Below are 21,860 nucleotides of genomic sequence, written 5' to 3' on the forward strand. Positions count from 1 at the left end.
GTGTAGTACCACACAGTTGGTACGTTTCTCTGGGGTTACTTCTACCTATATGCAGTACTTTGCATTTGTCAAGGTTAAACTTCAGTTGCCACTTCTCAGCCCATCTGCCCAAATTTTCTAGATCCTGTTGCAGTAGCACACTGCCATTACTGTCATTAACAACCCTGCCAACATTTGTATCATCTGCAAAATTCGACACTAAGCCTGATATACCTTCATTAATATCATCAAGGTACACTAATCTCCCACTGACGACTTATAACACCGCTTCTTGTCACTTATTTACAACTTGCAAAACATCTGTTTATACTTATTCTAGCATTACAGCTCTGGTTCATACTACCTTAATATCTTTATAAATACTTGTTTCTTTTACTTGAATAGTCATTAGAATCAGGGGCGCTCACTTTTGAATCTGATTTTCCATCCATATTATTAACAGCTGTTCCATCTTCGATACAGCACCTAAACAGTTTTGTGATCACTGATGATCTTAACTGCGTTGACCCTTTGACATGTTCTTTTTTACGCACACTGTCCTTTAAAATAGTATTCACTGTTGAAGCAACAAGCCTTAATTCCCTTGAAATAGATGACAAACTTTGTCCTGCTTCGTATTCTTAATCATTTTCATCTTCATTTCTAAATCAATTTTCTTTCATTTCCTGGTACTACCACCACTTGCACTTTTCGTAGGTCGCTTTCCCTTCATCATTGTAATACGTAAATAGGAATGAAGAGAAGTTTCTGAAAATTTGTTTTTTATATGATTGAAGATTTCAGTGAAGGGGAACACATTTCACCATAACAGCGTAAAAACCCACACAATTGTAGTTATCAGTATTATTGCACATGCAATAAGATCAAGTTTACTACCCATTAATAATTAGATGCACTGACAGAAAAGACCAATAAACCGGAAACCTCAGGGGCTCACAACTGGTAAGTATGGGCTTGGCACAACTAGGGTCATGAGCTGGACATCATTTCCTTATCTCTCTCTCTCTCTCTCTCTCTCTCTCTCTACCTCCGTAGCCAGGTGGGAAGGAGCAGCAGTGCGTAGCACACGCTTCTTGATTAGACCGGGGTTCGAGCCCGTCACCACCAAATACGGAAAGGTTAGGAAATGACCACCGCATATCCCGGAGCAATATGGTCTTAGTTGCTAATGCTCCTAAAAACCAAATAACAAACAAACAAACAAACAAACACACACACTCTCTCTCTCTCTCTCTCTCTCTCTCTCTCTCTCTCTCTCTCTCTCTCTCTCTCTCTCTCTCTCTCTCTCTCTCTCTCTCTCTCTCTCTCTCTCTCTCTCTCTCTCTCTCTCTCTCTCTCTCAGGGATATGGTGCAGCAAAAGCCTCAGGCTTCCTTGCACCATATGGCTAATTATAATAATAATAATAAGCACAAATTGTTTTTATTGTTTTATGGTCGTGACCTCAAGAAACATGCTTTAGAAAAATATCACAAAGGCATTCAAAATTGATTCTTATAACGAGAACATATCATAATGATAGTAACGATATGCAATTTCCATTATAAATATGATGTTTTAGAGAGGTCGTATTTATAATGGAAAAATTTAACCTCTTAATTTGAATTTTTTTACTTTTTTATTACAATGTTTGTGTTTAAAAATGACAGAACACTTCAAATATATTGAAGTAATTGAAAAGCTTACAGTCTGACTGTAAGAAATGATTTGTTAACATTTCCCACACTCTTTTCTCGCAGTTTGGTAATGAAATGAACACCAGCTAGAAGTTAATTTCATTAGTTAGAGTATATGTTTACTGGTTAACTCCAAGATAGTGGATAGCTTTGGCAATCGCAGGTAAAATTAGGATTTTGCAAGCTGTACATAATGGTGTGCATTCTACGACTGACATCGCCAAACAGTTCATTCGTATCACTATTTTAAAAGATCGGAAAAAGATTGAAAGTTTAGAGACATCTACTGCACTGGGTAGGATTCAAGCATGAAACGCAAAGTATCCAGATCTTGAAAAGGCACTTTTGGATAATGCAAGCAAAAAAAGTTCCCATAGATGGTAATCTTTCAAAAGTCAAGGCTGAATCGTTTGTGCATCAAATGGATATTGAAGAATTTAAAAGTTGAGATGGATGGTTCCAGAAATTTAGACCCATTAAGGCCTTTCAAAAAAAGTGTATGGTGAAAATGCAGCCTTGTACACATACACTACAAAGGAATGGAAGGAAAATCATTTTAAAAATGTTTTGCTGACATACGACCACAATGAAATCTTCAATGCTGATGAAACTGGACTTTTTTTTTTAATTGCTACCAGATAAAACACTTGCATTTAAAGGTGAGAAGTGTCACAGAAATTGCTAATGGATATTTAATGGATATTTCACTTATATTTAAAGGTAAAAAATGTCACAGAAAAAAGGTCAAACAACGGATTACCTTTCTTCTAGCAGCAAACATATCTGGCACAGACATGTTTTACACCTTTAATCATTGGGAATGTCCAGAAGCCCAGATGCCTTAAAGTTTGAAGACATTACCGACTATGTATCGAGCAAACCAAAAGGCATGGATGACATCACAAATCTAAGGAAAGTGGTTCAGAGATGTAGATCGCAGGATGAGTGAGAAGAATAGAAAAATTTTGCTATTTGTGGATAACTGCACCCCTTATTGTCAAATAAACAACCTACACGAAATCACTGTTGAGTACGTGCTAGGGCTTACAGTACCGGGATCCCGGTCATTTTTTTCCGGTATTGATACAAAAAAAAAATACCGGTTTTTTGGTACTAATTTTTTAAAAAAAATAGTTTATAATTTAATCATATAAAGGTTATAAAATCACCTTTGTGTGATGACGTCATTATCTCTACTAGCAAATGTTCGATAAATCATCGATAGGACACCATGCAACATTGCAACCTGTCCACAATTCTCAAACAACTTCATGTGTGACCATATCGTAACTCCCAAGTCCCGTTCCTCCACTACTGACTTTAGCTCAACTCCATCAAGTGTATAAGTTATTTTGGGGTTGCTGTTTCTCCAGGTGTAAGACCTTGTATTTTGCTAAATTAAAGCATAGCTGCTACTTTTCTGACCATCCCGGAAATCTATCTAGGTCACTCTGAAGAAGCTCTGCTTGGCGACGATCATTAACTACTCTACTGATCTTTATATCATCTGTAAGTTTAGACCTCACGCCCTCCACAGAAATTTACGAAAAATATAATCAAAAACAACAGTGGTCCCAATACTGATCCTTGGGGAACCCCACTTCTTACATTAACCCAATCTGAAGAATAACCATTTATCACAACCCTCTGCCTGGTGCCCTCAAGCCATTGTGGGATGCATTTCCATCTAAATGATCCTGAATTCCACACATGATCATTGCCTCCATGATTTTCCCTACTACTGAAGTTAGACTGGCCGGTCGGTAATTTCCCATTACACTCCTAGAATCGCCTTTATGTTCCAATTTACACCAATTCAACGGAATCTCTCCTGAGTCCAGTGATGCTCTCATAACTAGCCTTAATGGTTCAATGCACTCACTTTCCACCTTCTTTAAAATTATAGGGTATATGCCATCAACCACAGGAGCCTTACTCGCCTGTAGGCACAAAAGTTCTCTTTAAATAATCATTGAAATTTCAACATCATTAATTACATTTTTTTCAACTTCACTTCCATAATATCTCATTGACACAAAGGGGTTTTTTTTATGTAAATATCAATGCAAAGTAACTTGAGTTCATCTGCAACTTCAGCTGTGGTATCTAATACTGTCCCACATCCATTACATAAGGGTCCAATCTGATTTGTCCTTTTGTTATTTTCATGTGAAGAATTTAACTGCACTCTTTGCTCTCTTCTTTATTCCTTATCCCCACTCTTTGCTCTCTCTCAGTAAAGACACTATAGTGAAAATTATACTTCACTTAATAAAACGTCTCTCTCTCCTTCAGAAAATGATGAACATAATTCAACCATGGAAGACCAACATGAAACAGAACATCAGTGTTCCGCAAATTCTTTCCAAAATAAGAAATTGCCTGACTCCAATGAGATTTTAAAAGATGAACTTGAGTCAGAAATTAATAAAATACTTAACTATTTTTGCTAAAAAAGTTCAAAGCTTAGAAAATATGGACTGAGATCGGCTACGATTATCTCAGTACAATAGTACCAGAATAGAATCCGAAAGGGCGTTTTCTACCGCTAATCAAATACTATATGTACCAAAATCAGATCCATTTTAAACGATCATACTATTGATTGCTTATGTTTCTGAAGAGCTCACTTTATTTGGACATGTAGTGTGGATGCTTAAACATAACTAAACTTTGCAGTAACAATATATATATTTTTTTGTTTTTAGAATAACTGTATTTTAATGATTTTTTTCAGAATATAAAAGCAATAAAGATTTATTTAAAACACGAATTCAAGTAATTACTTGTTTTTTTCCTTACTTCATTGCACCTAATTGTCATCGAAATTTATTGAGAAAAATGTTTGTTTTGGAATACCAGTATTAATACCGATATCCTGGTTTCATAAATTAAAAATACCGAAATACCGGTATTAAGATTTTGACCGGTATTGTAAGCCCTAGTACGCACCACCAAATATGACATGTTCTTCAGCCACTTGATCAATGTGACCCGGTGTTTTAAGAAAAACTACCAAAGAATGCTATTAAACAAAATTGTGCTATATCTTGAAAGTAAAATTCATTGTAAAATCGACATCCTGCAAGCAATGTATTTGTGTTTCAGCATGGGATGAAGTTGATGAAAAAGTGAACGGCAATTATTTCAAACGCGATAGAATTACCTTGAATGATGCAATATGTGAAGTTTCAGATGCTTCTTCCCCTATTAATTGCGAAGAACACTCCTATAATAGGGAAGAAATATTTGAGCACGTGCATCATCACCTAACTTAAAGGAAAACTTAAGCTTCAAAGATTACGCAGAAGTGGATGGGGACACATTGAATGTTTCAGGATATGCATGAATGAAGAGGAACTCATTGCACACGTAATGGAACCTTCTGAAATTTGTAGTGATGAAGATGAGGAACCTACTGTGGTTGAACAAGAAGTTTCAGTGAAAGATGTTCATCAGAGATTAGAACTTGCACATAGATTTTTTTCAAGCAGAGCCTAACTGCAAAAATGAAACTGAAATAACTGCTATTGTGCACCGTCATAATTCTCTTTTAAAAAAGTGCTCTCCATTGAAATAGTGTGTTTTGACAGATTATTTTAAAGTATACGAAACAAGTCCCTTGATTGGTATGTAGCCTATGTAGTGAAATTTATGATTTAATTGTAACCTTACTGCACTCTACAATCAATGTAAAATTTATAATCATAATTTTCTTGTTTAATAATGTAGGACATATCAGAAATAAGATTTATTATATTATATTAGTAGAATTATATTAAATATTCAAGCTTTTACTTGTCTTGTTGCTGATTTTATTAATGATCGATATAATGTCCTTTCAATATAATGACTGTTTTTCTCATTCCCCTTGGGGGGGGGGGGTCATTATATAGAGCTTCAACTGTATTAACAATTTCAAAGGTTATTTACACACCTTTCTTCTCAATGGGGGTGGGGAAGGGAGATTAATCTTTGACTTTTGAGCATCATGGATTTCTGAAAATTGACTAGCAGACTTTCATGTTATAACAGGGCTACAATTCTCAAACAGCTAAAAAAAAAAATATTACAAAATCCCTAATTTTTCTTTTTTTTTTTTTTTTTTTTTAATTCCTGAGTTACCATTCCATATACGAGGGATGTTCAATAAAGAATTTTTTTTTTTTTTTTTTTTTTTCCCCAAAACATACCTCAATTAATCGTCCATATTTTGATGTCCTTTTCAAACCCATTCCTAGTCCCCATTTGATGAAATGCACTTACTCCAACATTTCTGCCATTCTTCAAAAACATGGTAGAAGCCATTTTTTTGACATGCATTTGAGAATCGCCACGAATGTCTTTACAACTTTTGATGAACAAAAACATTTTCCCTGCAGCTCCTTTAACTTCAAAAATAAAAAAATCAGAGGGTGCAAGGTCAGGGCTGTAGGGCAGATGAGGAACGCATTTGACATTAATGCCGGCTAAGTAACCGATGACAGTGTGAGGAATGTGAGATCTTGCATTGCCATGATGCAGCATCTAGCTACCTGTGTGCAGGTGTATTCAATTGTGATGAACGTGATCCTACAAAATGTGCAGTACAATTAGGCAGTTCTGCAGTAAGGTCCTATAACAATCTTATGACAAGGCACAATATACCCAAACCATTCCTTGAATGTCGAAAAAAAAAAAAAGGAAAAAAAAAAGAGATGACCATAACCTTTCCAGCAGAAGTCACAAATTTTTCCTTTTCAGTGTTGGTGATGGCAGACTTCTAAACAGCTTTGTTGTTTGGAAATCTGTTGTTGCTTTGTTGTTTCTCTACTCTCTGGGTCAAAATGATGAAGCCATGTCTCATTCATCATTATCACCTTGTGCAGAACCTCACCATCTTCAGTAACCATCTGTTACAACTACTGACAAACCTCCATTCAAACTTGCTGTTGATCAGGAGTGAGTAGTCTTGAAACCCAGTGGGCACAAACATATCATATGCAAATGGTCATGGATAATACTATGTGTGCTTCCTACTGATATTCTCAACACCTCTGCCAGTTGCCTTACTGTTATACGCCCATCTTCTCTTGAGATTATAGAAGCAGTATTTATGGTTTCTGTGGTGACAGCAGTGGTTGGAGCTCCAGGACCACTGACTTTTGTGATTGAATCATGTCTGTCTTTAAACATTCTAAACCACCTGCAAGCTGTGCTATATGAAAGCATAGATTCACAATAAGCCTCTTTAAACATTTCATACGCTTCAGCTGATGTTTGCTCGAGACAGAGACAAAATTTGAGAGCAGCATACTGTTCCTTGCATGTCACATCCATTGTTACATACACAAAACTGAACTGGCATAAATTTGACTCACTGCTAAGATCACATCATCAATCAGTCAACTCTGCATTTGCTATGTGATAATACAGCTTGGATTGGTCTTAAATTCCACAGCTCAGCTAGAAACAGCAAGCAGTATCACTGTTCATGAAAAATTATAATCATTCTTTATTGAATACCATTTTACAACATTCGATATAGCCAAAAAAGGTTGGTTGCTCTTTCTCTAGGATTTTTCTGAACCACAGACTAATATGGGTTTGCATCATCACCAAGAAGCAATTTGAGCCAATCAAATTTGGCAACTTTTGCCTATGTGCCACTAACTTTTCTATTCCCAAACAGGTTTTTGCAGGCTCTTTATTCCAAAATAATCTCTCAACAATAAAAATTTGATGAGCAGATTCTACCCTCGCCCTCAACAATATCAGCAATTTTTTCACAAATTCTAGTATAGCTTGTTTATTACCATTAACAGGTTCTCCCGTCAATCTAATATTGTGCAACTTCGCTCTAGTCTTGAGCCAACCTTTGCTTATGAATTTCTGATGCATTACAGACATTGTTGTTACCATTTATTCCAGCTTTCATACAAACTTAACTTTACCTTCAATGATTAAAAGAATCACTGGAATGTTTATCTGATATTGAGCCTCAATCCATAATTTTTAAGCCTTTGCCATTTCCTCAATATTGCACTTCACCTTCATGACATAATCCCAGGCAGCATATTGCCAGCATTTCATACATGGCCTTTAATTTTTTTCATTTTCCTTCACAAAAGAATCACTGGAATGTTTATCTGATATTGAACCTCAATCCATAATTTTTAAGCCTTTGCCATTTCCTCAATACAGGCATACCTCGCTTAACGTAACCTCTGAAAACGAAGCTTCGATATAACGAAGTCGGCAATTTCAAGCCCCATTTAACATAAAAAAAAAATATTCCAGTTTAATCACCTGAAATCTAAACAAACTGAAGAAATTACGGAAACCTTTGGGGCTTCTCGTGGCTCGTTCGAGAAATTTAAAAAACGGGCCAGGATTCATAGTGTAAAATTAACAGGAGAAGCTGCAAATAAGTTTCCAAAAAAACTAAAGGAAACAATTGAACGTGAAAATTTTCCAAATTTGGTGTTCAGTGTTGATGAAAGCGGTTTGTTCTGGAAACGGCTACCAACAAAAAGCTTCATTTCTATTGAAGAAAAATCAGCTTCATTTCTATTGAAGAAAAATCAGCTGCTGGATTCAAAGCAGCCAGAGACCGTTTAACGTTACTCTTTGGATCAAATGCCTCTGGCGATTATAAATTAAAATTTTATTAGTTTACCATTCAGAAAATCCAAGGGCATTAAAAGGTAACATAAAAATGAATTTACCTGTAATATGGAAAGCAAATAGAAAAGCGTGGGTTACCAAGGAGTTATTTACTGATTGGTTTGTTAACCACTTTTGTCCTGAAGTAAAACGGTATTGTCAAAAAAACAACTTTGAAGAAAAAGCTCTTTTGTTGTTGCTCCGGGACATCCTACTGATCTTAACACGTTGGACACATGCATTCCTGTCAAAGTTGTGTTTCTTCCAGCAAACACAACTTCCCTGATTCAACCATTGGATCAGGGAGTAATAGCATCATTTAAAGCTTATTATCTGCGTCGAACATTAAGCAATTTAACTGAACTAGAGGATAAAGAGGAAATGACAGTTAAAACGTTTTGGAAAAACTACACCATTAAAAACGCAATTGAAAACATTGATAGTTCTTGGAAGAAGTCACTAAGAAATGCTTAAATCGAGTTTGGCGCAAAATATGGCCAGAAGTTGTACTAGAAGAAGAAAATAACATCATCCAAGAAATTAGAAATGAAGTTATCCAGATGGCTCAATCAACAGGTTTCGAAAATGTCGATGAAGAGGATGTTAGAAATTTATTGAATGCAGAAGATGATGGTTTTTCAGTGGAAGATTTAGAAAACCTTATTAGCAACGAAGACAAAGATAATGATGACGAAGTTAAAGAAGTTCCTGCCGAAAAAGTGTTAACAACCAAAGATTTAAAAAGGTGCTTAAATGACATGCTTAAATGAAAACGTTTTAAATTTTTTTAGTGAAAATGATCCTGATTTAGGAAGAAGTTTTATTGTTAAGCGATCAGTGTTAAATGCAATAACTCCGTATAGGCAATTGTTAAATGAAAGAGAAAAAGAGCATAAACAATCAACTTTAGACTCTTATTTTAAAATGTGGTTTCACTTTGTATGTAAGTTGACTGTTTATTTAATAAAACTTTTCTTTGTTCGAAAAAAAAGCTTTTCATTTTCTTTACGTAGGAACGTATCCCTATTCTGGCCATAGTATTTTTACTTCTGAAAACGAAGTTTCGCTTAACGAAGTAATTTCGTGGAACGCATCCTATTCGTTATTCGAGGTATGCCTGTATTGCACTTCACCTTCATGACATAATCCCAGGCAGCATATTGCCAGCATTTCATACATGGCCTTTAATTTTTTTCATTTTCCTTCACAATCAAATATACAGTCAACTGAATTAAAGTCTACTGAGTGTCCAACTGAGGTTAAAGATTCACTGCTTTCAGCATGCCTAATTGGTTCAAGCTTTGTCTCGATTATATTATATTTGAGACTTATGCTCATTAATATTACTGTCACTTTCATTTTTCCACAGTATAAAATGCACTAAAATTGTGTTTTGTACTGTAAAATAAATAAATAATTTATTTATTTATTTATTTTACAGAAACATAAACAAACACTTATGTACAGACTAAGATGGCAATGCTGCCAGAACGGTAGGCAGGCAAGCCACAAATATGTAATGGCTCAAAAAGTTTGTTCATTGGTACCCAATGTCTAAAAGACCAAGGACTTCAATCTGCAGGTTGATTTAAGGATGTAAATATATAATGTCCAAAAGAACAAGCTGTTCATATTTAGAGTATCCAAAAGTCAAGGACTGCCTTTACTTTTGAAATTTTGTCATAATGGGAGCTCTCACTATGAGCCCTATTCTTGCAATCCTCACCCTTCTGCAACCATGGCCAAGTAATTTAATTTACATAATTTTACCTTGTGATAAATATCCCAAATATTGCAATAAAATACACTTTTCACCTCAATTAGTGGGATGATTTATCCATATTTTGTTAAAAAAGAGCTTCATAACAATGCCCCCTCCCCAAAAAAGTATACCCCATGGAAGCACCACATCCCACACTTCGGGAACCAACGCTCTACCCTCTAAGAATGAAGCAAAGCAGGTACAGCCAGGCCTCAGATAACACAAGTTTGATTAACATGTTTTTCAGTTACCGCAATTTGAAAATATTATACCACTTTTTACTTTACGCGATGCAAATTTCCAGTTAACGCGATCTTTTTCATGTGGTAGTTGAAAAAGATTTGAATCGTGCGCAAAGCGTCTGACAGCCAATAAACAAGCATATGCCCACTGCCTACCTCAGTGTGTTCCCTCAACCATTGGAAGTAGACATGTTACTTGTTTGTCTCCTGCTAATAAAGTCACGTGTAGATGTATTTAAAAATTCTCTGTATTTAAAAAATTTTCTACCCCTGTTAATTATGGATAAAAGAAAGAGTGAAAAATAATGTGATTGCAATAAAAAAAAAAGTTATTACTTTAGCTGAAAAACTTTAGCTGAAAAAGTTATTAAAAAAACATGAAAGTGGTGGAAATCATGCGAAAATCATAAGAGATCTAGGATACAGTGAGTCTATCATATGAACTATCTTGAGCAGTAAGGAAGAATATAAAGAGAAAGGTAAAGTTTCATCAACTTCTTATGTTTTACAAAATACCAGAAACAGAACTCCAATAATGATTGAAATGGAAAGTATTTTATCAATTTGGATAGAAGATTGCAATCAAAAGAGAATTCCATTTATCTTCTTCTTCAAGAGGAGTGTTTCCATTTACAATGGGTTTCCTCAGCCTACAAGTTATTTTTTGGTAGGAATTTTTTCCTGCCATAAGGTGCGGGTCAAGGTGTCATTCATAACTCGGGCTGTCATGCACTCCCGTACTCCATCCATCCATGACCTCCTAGGTCTTCCTCTTCTTTTTCCTGGAGGTATCCATTCCAGAGCCTTTGGATATTTGGTTTCTTTCATCCATTTTACAGGTCCATACCATGTTAAATGCTTTTCTTTGATAGTGTCAATAATATTCTTTTTCACTTCCATTTTCTCTCTTATGTCTTCATTCCATTTTCTGTCTCTTCTAGAAGTTCTTGCTGAACGTTTCAAAGAATCCATTTCTGTGGTGAGCAATTTTTGCTCGAGACAGAGACAAAATTTGAGAGCAGCATACTGACATGCATTTGTCAGTATGCTATTCAATGTCCATGTTTCTGCTCCATACAACAGAAGACTTTGTACAATTGTTGAATTCCATTATCTAAGGACAATATTCAGAGCAAAGCTATTAACATTTTTACTAAGCTCAAAAAACAAAATATCAAGGGGAGACTGAAATGTTTGTTGCTAGTTCAGGGTGGTTTCAAAAATCGAGCAGGATTGCATAATGTTAAAGTAACAGGGAAAGCTGCTAGTGCTGATGAAGATGCTGTGCCAAATATCCTGCAGAATTGCAAAAAATCGTTCAGAATGGTGAATACGATGATCAGCAAATATTTAATGTATACGAAACGGGCCTATTTTGGAAACTGATGCCAACTAAAACTTATTTGACTGCAAATGAAGCATCACAACCTGGGTAAAAAGTCTAAAAAGATCGACTAATACTTTTATTAGGAGGTAACGCTGAAGGCAATTTTAAATTGAAGCCTCTGCTTGTGTACCATACACAAAATCCTAGGGCTTTAAAAGGATACAGCTATCGAACTCTTCCAGTCATTTTGCATTCAAATAAAGAAGCATGGATGACCAAAGCCCTATTTGAAGACTGGTTTACATCTTATTTCTGTCCAACAGTTGAAGCCTATTGCAAGAAAAACAATCTTACTTTTAAAGCTCTGTTGCTTTTAGATAATGCACCTGGACATCTTACTGCACTTGGTGACTTAAATGAAAATGTGAAAGTTGTTTATTTACCAGCGAATACGACTCCGTTATTACAACCTATGGACCAAGGGATGACTGCAACTTTTAAGGCCTATCTCCATAGAACATTTGCACAGGCACTTGAAGCTACAATGGGAGACAATGCGATTTCTGTACCAGAATTTTGGAAAAAAATATAACATATGAGTGGCCACTGAAAACATTCATGCAGCATGGGAAGAAGTGACAGCCAGCAATATGAGAGCAGTTTGGAAGCATCCTTTACCCCATTGCGCTAACGATTTTACTAGCTTCAAAGATGCAGTTCAAAAAGTTATTGAAGACATAACTAATATTGGTAATGACCTTGGTTTCAAAGGCTTGGATATGGCTAACATTTGAGAATCAGTGAATTCGCATTCAGAACAGCTAAGTGACAAGGATCTCCTTATCGGTGAGATGGAAATGTTACCGCAAAGGAGATAATGGTAAAAGATCTAGGTGAAATCTTTCGTATCGCAGAGAACCTTAAGCAAAAGGTAATGGATGTTGATCCTAACATCGAATGAAGCATGTCATTTCACCAGGGCCTAGAGAAACTTAAAATTACTATGACTTATGCAACTACGGATTTAACTAAATTTGTTTTCACCCAATTTATTTTATTATTTTTTTTTTTAATTTTTACGATTGTAAAATTTAAAACAAAAAAAATAATAATAAGCAATCAATAACGATGATCATGGCACACATAAATTGTACAAGTGAGATGGGAGTAACAAGCAAAAAAAAGAGAAGATTCTTAATTATTTATGGTTTATTTTTATATATGTGACTGAAAATTTCAGTGAAGGGGACACACACTTCACCATAATAATGTAAAAACCCATAGAGTTCTGGCTATTGGTATTATCACAAATGCAATAAGATAGAGTTTACTACCCGTTTATAATAGATTGCGCTAACAGAAATGCCCAATAAAACAGAGTGTGAAAATTATTTTTATTGTTTTTTGTTGACCTCCAGAAATATGCTTTAGCAAAATGTGAGCTCTCGCGGGGTAATAATAGCGAGTTTTTGCCTAAACCCTGTGAGGTTCTTTAGAGAAAATTTCATTTTGACCATTATCAATGGTGCCGACTAAGAGAATTTATGTGACAGCAGTACTAGTACATCTAATAAGAAAAGGAAAGCAATCAATTTGGATCAGAAAATTAAACTAATAAGAATGTATGAAAATGGTCAAACATTAACAAGTATCGTGCTGAATTCAGATTTGTCAATAATAATATAGTAGCAATATGTTACTAGTTGTTCCCAAGTTACGTAAATCTCGACGAAGTAAGAAGTCCTGGAACGTATCTCTTATGTATGTCGGGGGACTTCTGTATTTTTGAATTAACCAAGAAATCGATTATCCGGGATTTGTTCTTTACCATCTATCCCGGAAAATCAAGAGTCTACCGTACTAGGAAAGTTCATAAATTCTGCTTAAAATTACTATGGCTTATAGGGTTCTAATGCTAAAGATAAAACCCACTAAAGACTACACACACACACACACACACACACACACACACACACACACACACACACACACACACACACAAACATGTGTATTCATATCTACCACTGGCTTCCAGTAAAGCTTCCAAACGAGCTTGAGTTTCTGGATCAATACTCGTATCAGTACCCTCAGCTGATAACAGGAACTTAGAAGTATCCAATACCGGCTCGTCCAAGTCTCCTTGATCTAATATAAAGGATTCTACCTGTTGAATATTCAAAAGATACTTAAAATAAAATCTAAGATAATTTATACAAAATACCTAGTCTTGAATAACTACAAAATATAAATAAATTAAATTGTATTGATAACTGTGTTGATATTTGTGATCAAATTACAATTATTTGATCATTATATTATATAATTATTTAATATGCTGATCATAAAATCTGATATATAAAATAGATCATCTTCTCAATGCAGTATTTATACAGAGAAATACCTCTTCATATATTCCCTACTGAATAAAGTGCTGTGCTTTAAATTTGGTACAGAGTTACTGAAAATCAAACTGAAAAACAACCTTCATACTATCCATCTCATCCCCTTTCCCAAAAAATATTAAGCAGAACCCAACTAATTTTCCCTTGAAGAAATTAAATCATGGGACACAACAAAATCAGCACAAGCAGAAAGCACCGTCCAGGGAAAGTAGCTATTCTCAGTAACTCTGTTGCGAGGAAAATGGAGAATATCTTATGCAATAAAGATGCAATAAAGATACTGAAATTTCAAATTATTAATATATTTAATGGAAGTGAAGCTTGTAACTCGTATCCATGATGCATATTTTGTCTGTACAAGTGTTCACACCTGGAATTACTCGGAAAAAAATAGAATAACTCATGAGGAGAACCCTACCCTCTCTGTCCGAGATCAACTAACTACAGCCTTGATTGAAGAGACTTTATAAATTCCACAGGTCATTGACAAAAATCAAACCCAGACATTTACAAACAAGTGGCAGAAGGCAAAGTACCTGTGCTAACTTAAGCTGCCAAGGAGGATATACATTAAGGAAAGATAGTAAAAGATAGTAATACTGTAGATTAATTATCTTTAAAGTAACAAAAGGTGATATAAAGATTATGATGATACTGAGCTGAGTTAGAGCTGAATTTGAAAGCGAGTGGAATTTTACCAAAGTATGATAAGAGGGTGTCTATGATAAGAGCCTAGTCATCAATTCAACTTTCATGGCAAATCCAAGAGAACATATTATCATTGTGATCTTAATACACATATAAAATGTCTTCCATTACTGTTTCCTTTTCCTGCACATCTTAGTTTGTTATGTTAACAGCTTATAGAAATACAATATATTTCCTCAGAAATATAATATATTTTAATCAATTTATTCCAACTGCAAATGATAACTCATTTAATTTTCTATACCTTATAGTAGCCAACCAAAAAAAAAAAAAAAAAAAACTCTTCCAAACGCAAAACAGAACTGATACTGCCAACATTAAAAAACTTATACTGCACCATAAAGTACCAACTGGCATGTTCAACATGACATGATCAAACTCAAGAATACCGTATCACAGTGAAAGTGTACTATCTCAAAAATAAACAAAAAAATACCTTCCGTACAGCCTCTGAGTGTGTTACAAAGCTCAACAAAAATGCTTGCATGATGGGTACAGATACTACAACTTACAAACAAAAGATCTTATCTGATGGATGACAGACACACGGGAAGCAGCAAAATCAGCTACTACTATCTCTTAGTTACATATAAGGAACATAAAACAATCCATAATTACCACTCCCTTTGGCAAAACCCATGGCAAGAACAGATGACAAACTTTATCAAATCAAACCAGACATCGAACTAGGGAAAACCAGTTTTCACAAAAAAAAAAATGTAGAGAAATAGTATTAACTAGACCAGTGGTCTCCAAGGTGGGGTGTGAGCACCCCTAATGTAATGCTCATACTCAATAAAATCGTGAGGGCTGTTTTCCACATTGATATATAATCTAGATATAATGCATACCATGCAAATGATTTATAAATAAAACAAAAAATATTGCATTACATTTACTACACTTGTTACATTAATGATTTCTTATCATTTTGTACTTGAACTTCAATTTAATTTTGTTTTGTATTTTTTTATTTGTGATCTTTTAAAATTATTTGTGATTTTATATATAATGCCTTCTGTGTAAATCATTATAAATAAAAAATATATTAAATTTATATATTTAATTTTTTTTCAGGGGGGGGGAGGGGCACACTAGTTCTTTTAAGTAAAATAAGGGTGTGCGACCAAAAAAATTTGGACAGCACTGAACTAGACTACAAAGTAGTCTAGTTAATACTGCAACACATCCACCTAACCTACTCCCACCTCTTATGAGACAAACCAACCTTTTTTTGCAACTCCCACAATATACTACTGTATTAACAATTCAGAATGATCTGGTTAATTGCCAGCTCTTCAGAATTCAAAAAAAAAAAGAAAGGTACTTCTTATACAGTCATTACTTAATGTTAATAACCACTTGCCAATTATAATCATTTCTATTATAAGAAACCAAGAATATCCATAGAAATAACAATCCCACAAAGTTGTATTCTTTTTAATACCAAATATTACTCATCATGCTTTCTCATTATATCAAATCCTCCAAATAAATCTTCTCCTTTCAAACCACAAATCCTGGTAAAAAAATAAATACACTATACTTGTGAATGCCAGAACTTGTCAGCATTCACAATCCATGTTATAGCATTTGTAAAGGTCATGTGTAGGGATTTGTAATAAAGAAATATCTGCAAAGAAGTTTGCTAACTAAAAAAAAAAAGATTAAAACAGTGGAAAGTTTATTAAAAATGTGACCCTTCACTTTGCTTCTTTTTTTTTTTTTTTTTTTTTATTATATGCAATTTTAAATGCTTCATCAAGGCTCAAAAGTAGTAGAAATTAGGGAAAATTAACAATAATAACAAATCTATTTCCTGCTAATAATTGAGATCTGTTAAACAACACAAAATTGGGATCTGAAACATTGATGAAAATGTAGTATCATTATTTAGTACAGTGGTTTTCAACCGGAGTGCAGCAACAACATTTCAGGGGTGTCACGTAATTTGGGTTTAAGTTACTTAAATTTTTTTTTTTAATTCAAGTATTTATTTCATTATAAAAAGGTACATCCTTATGGAACGTAAAAAGTTTAAAAGAAGGTAAGATGGATATGGTCATCAATGATATGGATAGGTATAAAATTGACATTTTAGGAACAATCGAAGTCATGTGGACAGGACAAGGTTATTTCAAAACTGGAAATGGGTTTTTGGTTGTTTTTTCTGGAAGTGACCAAGTAAAAAACGTGGTGTCACTGTCATTTTGAATAAGGAATGTTCAAGGTCTCTTCTTGGATACAATCCTATTAATAGTAGAATGGTGACGGTTAGACTTCAGAGCCAGCCAGTAAATCTCATAGTTTTAGTTGCTATGCAACAACATCAACATCCACAGATGAAGATATGGACATTTATTATGAAAATCTCCAATCAGCTCTTGATCTGGTCCCCAAAAAAGGATGTTTTGATACTCATGGGTGATTTTAATGCAAAAATAGGCAAGACAATTTCTTCTAGTCTGGAATGTAGTAGGTTTGGTCTTGGCGCTAGAATTGAACAGGGTGAAAGCTTAATTGAATTTTGTCATCTGAACAGTCTTGTCATACGTAACCTGCTTTCACAGCAACACCCGAGAAGGCTCTACACATGGAAATGTCCTGATCATAAAACAAGGAATCAGATTAATTACATCCTTATGCAGCAAAGGTGGTGCTCCAGTGTAATCACAGCAAAAACACTTCCAGGAGCAGATTGTGGCAGTGATCATCAGCTACTCCACATCATTCTCAAGCTGAAGCTGAAAAAGATCACGAATAAGGTTTTCCCTAAACGATTAGATCGTAGAAAATATTCCAAACAGTTATATACTTGAAACAGGCTCTATTAGAACTAGATGACAATATGCTGCCTGAGGAAATGTGGGAAAATACAAAATGCATAATTAAGGATTCAGCAAATAGATACATTAGAGAAAGGTCAGAAAGCCATGGATTATAAAGCCACTTTTAAACTTATTGAACAGAGAAGAACTGCAAAAGCCCAAGGTGTACAAGGAAACAAAGAGTATCAGGAACTAAGCAAAGTCATCGTGCTGTTTAAGCCAGGACAAAGGATTATATCAATCAAAAGTGTAAAGAAATCAAATACAGTACCACAACAAACGAAACAACACTAAGAAGATGTATGCTGAAATTAAGCCCTTAAGACAAAAGTTCCGACCAAAACAATGTAAATAAGGACTCCAAATGGGAAATTTCAACAGAGAAGATTAAAAAGACGGAAAGAATATGTGAGCAGCTCTTCTGAGAACCTGCTGACACTAATGATCTGCTGCCATCTTTTCAAGAGTGTGATCGTGAACCAGTTCCGCTGAAGGAAGAAGTCGAAAAAGCAATCAGAGAACTGACGTGTAGCAAGTCACCTGGAATTAATGAAATCCCAGCAGAACTGATTAAAGCTACAAGTGTGAAGAGCTCAAAGTTTTTTCATAAAATGATTGTAAAGATTTGGGAAATGGGACAGTGGCCATCAGGAAATCTCATGCACCTGAGATTTCCACATGTAACCAGGAGCATCATGGGAACTTAGCTTTCTTAAATACATGCGTTCAATCTCAACCCATCATTGCCAATGAAGACGTTGATAACGAAAGCCACTTGTTATGGCTATTGGCCTCCAGTATTAACCATTTATTTTCAACTTTAATATTGACAACCAAGGACGAAGACGTGCACTTCTACTTCCTTGCACATATTTTAACTTCTGTTTTTAAACCCCAACTTACTTACTCCTAATTTAAATTAAAATAATCATCCACCCTATTCAAACATCAATTGCAGATTATAAAAAAAAGGTGAGTACCATAATAAATTAAGCTATGCTATCATATTAAGTCAAATACTTTGTTAACTTAAATTCTGTAATATACTGTAAATTTATATTTTGTACTCTTTCTTAAGTTCATATTTTACCTAAATAATGATTATTACAGGATACACTTTCAATGCATTGTCCAAGGATCTGACTGGATTCATATCCTTGGACATGAATGGGATTCATCATACTTGTTCAGATTACGAACCTAAGGCGGCATAAATTCAAATTGAGGAAAGACAGCTGTAGAAAAGATGTGCAGAAATTTGCCTTTAGCCAGTGGGTGGTTAATTGCTGGAACAAACTTCCATCTGTCGTTGTGGAAGTTGATAGGTTAAATAAATTTAAGGAGGAACTGGACAAACATTTAGAAGGAGTGGTTGTGTGAATTTTTTTTTTTTTTTTTTTTTTCTTGGCTGATGCTACATAAGCTCATAATGCTCGCTTTCTTGCATCACATGCAACAATTACTATATCACAACTCATACCAGAAATGCCTGCAGGCATATCTGGTGTGAGTCGTGAATTTGTATAGCCCACTATGTCCACTTGTATAGCCTATAGCACGTATTCTAAGGTCAGTTTAGCAGACAAATGAAGCTCAGACTATTCTTTTCTTTATACCCAATGTGAGGAGTGTACAGGTCTCAAATTTAAAACTGTTTTAATTTGAGATCCCCATTACTAGAAGAATTTAAATAAATGAAAAAATAGATACCTGCCATAGAAACAAATGTATCAGGGAGCTCGTCAGGGACTCAAGCAGTTTGTGACCTGTCAAGTGATGCAGCCGTGATTAGCGTGCAAGAACAGAATAGTCAACTGCATAATTTCTCTGGTTAAAGGACATTTAGTTTTATGAACACTACCATAAGGGAAATTGATAACATTTCTTGTAATAAAGTTAGGTGGACCAGAACCAGGATGTGTTGCAAGTAGCAACAATTGATGATGTTACCAACTGATGACGCTGCCGGACAAGCCTTGCACAGTCCATTAAGTTTAGTTAATCCACAGGCTTTCAGCATGTAATCCCTCCTATCATGTCTAAATACAATTGCAGATATATACACATCAGAATGTCAGATTTTAAAGTGGTAATAAAGAAAGCATTATTATTCGTGTGGGAACTAACAATATTAAACAAACAAAACCTGACAATCTGTTGGATAAATGTAGAACCATGCAAAAAAATGCAGAAAGTTAAGCCAGAATGTATATGTGTCTGCAATTCAACTAAGACATCATGGAAGAGATTACATGCTGAAAGTATGTAGATTAACTGGCTTTGCATGGCTTTAGTGGACACATTTTTATCAGCATAGCCAGCACTTGTAGGTAGAAGGAATTTATTTTGTAGAGACTGTATGACCACATCGTAGTGTCCAATCAAACTGGACACACAAAATTTCCCCTTAACAAACCCATGCTCTGCCTGAACTGTAACTTCCGTCTTGTCTAAATGATCCTGCATTGCTTCTTTAATCAGTACTTTCCCCAGAACAGAAGTTAAACTAACAGATCTGTAATTACTTATCACCCTTTGATCCCACTTTGTGAATTTGGGATACATTTGCACTTTTCCAGTCATGGGGAACTCCCCTGAATTCAAGGATGCTCTCATAATTATAGCTAAGGGTTTGCTGACCCTTAATTATGGCTAAGGGTTTGCTACCTTCCTTAATATAACTGGATAGATCCCATCCACCCCAGGTGCCTTTCTTATGTTTAACTTCAACAATTTCTCCTCTACTTTGCTCTCAGTTATTACAAAATCATTTCGCTCACTATAAGAGTTTGATAAACTTCTGGCCTCCACTTCTCTATATGTGTAATGTAGATGCAAAATACTCATTCAGTTTATCATGTACGGTGTACCTGAGCATGGTCATCAATAGTCAAACCATCGATGTTAAGTGGACCAATCTGATTCATCCCTTTCCTTCTAGAGTTTACATAAGTAAACTCTTTGCTGTTTTTCTTTGCATCCTTTGCCAAAGAGTTCTTGTAATATTCCTTCACCTGACTCATCTCCTTTGTGACTTGATTACAGACTAGCTTATATCTAACACAGCCTTTTGTATCACCTGATAATTTTTATGCATCCAATGCATTTTTCTTCTCTGCCACGAGTCTCATTAGTTCATCTGATATCTATTTAGGCCTTGAACAGCACCTTAATCAGTACCTTGATCAGTATTTCTTAGTTGGTATGAAAAGCCTAGTAGCATCCAAGATTAATCCTTGATTGCTTCCCATTTAGAATTTGCTGTTGGTAACATCATCAGTTGGACCCACTGTACAGAATTTAAAAACTGTCAAATTTTAAAACTTTGTTTAAATTAAAATTTAAAAGTTTTTAAATTAAAAACTTTGATCAGTGCCCAGCACTGCTGGGCACTGATCATTTCATCCTGACTAACACTCTTTCAGAATGGCTTGAAAGCATCAAGAATGGTCAGAGAAGTGGCAGTTATGTTTTACTGCAGCAAAATGCAAGTCTTACATTTTGAGAATAGCAACTCCAAAATAAATTATACTCTTGGTGGCATTGAATTAAAAACAATAGAGGAAGAAATGGATCCGAGAGTTATGATACAAGCAGATATGAAGTTCTCTGATCTGTGCAAATAGGCAGCCAGGAAAGCTCTTGGTGTCTTATCAATGATTTATTTGAACAATATCCCGTAGAAATAAGGTGGTCATAATCCCAATGTATAAGGCAATTGTAAGACTGCATTTGGAATACTGTATCCATCTATGGATACAATATTCTAAATGCAGTATGGATACTGTATGGAGATCTCATCTGAAAAAAGCTACTAAACTTCTTGAAAGGGTCCAAAGATGGGCAACTCGCATGGTGAGATTGGCAAGAGGGTGACCATATGAGGAAAGATTTCAATTATGTGGGCTACAGAGCTTGGCAAACCAATCACCCTAGAGGAGACCTGATTGAAGTTTATAAGACTCTGAGAGGGATTATTAAAATGGAATAATTTTTGCTGTTATAAATAATTTCAGAACCAGACCATAAATTCAAATTAGAGAAGAGATTTAAACTAGATTGCAGGAAGTTTTCCTTTAGCCGATGAGTTGTTGACTACTGAAATAAGCTGCCTCCGCAAGTAGTCGAGGCTGATAGTTTGAAGACATTCTAAGGTGAACATGGACCTACATGGAGGTAGTGCAAAATTTGTCTTATTCTCTTCTTTTTTTTTTTTTTTTTGAAAGCACAGCCAAAGCCTGTGACTTCCTTGCACTATTTGGATAATACTA

At 35.0% G+C, this 21,860-nt stretch overlaps 1 protein-coding gene across 3 annotated transcripts in view; it reads right to left on the minus strand.

Annotated features, from left to right (window-relative positions):
• Positions 1 to 21,860, minus strand: part of LOC150088195 (ankyrin repeat domain-containing protein 17-like) — a 1,023,061-nt gene that overhangs the window by 928,897 nt on the left and 72,304 nt on the right. For 2 of the 3 annotated variants that reach the window (XM_090369376.1, XM_090369375.1), the window contains exon 2: positions 13,674 to 13,815. In XM_090369376.1, coding sequence (XP_090225502.1) covers positions 13,674 to 13,815 — 142 coding nt within the window. The remainder of the gene's footprint in view (positions 1 to 13,673; positions 13,816 to 21,860) is intronic. The other variant, XM_090369377.1, reaches the window with a different exon arrangement.

This window comes from Mastigoproctus giganteus, chromosome 3 (genome assembly GCF_048544385.1).
Source record: "Mastigoproctus giganteus isolate SK-2022 chromosome 3, ASM4854438v1, whole genome shotgun sequence".
Lineage (NCBI taxonomy): Eukaryota > Metazoa > Arthropoda > Arachnida > Uropygi > Thelyphonidae > Mastigoproctus > Mastigoproctus giganteus.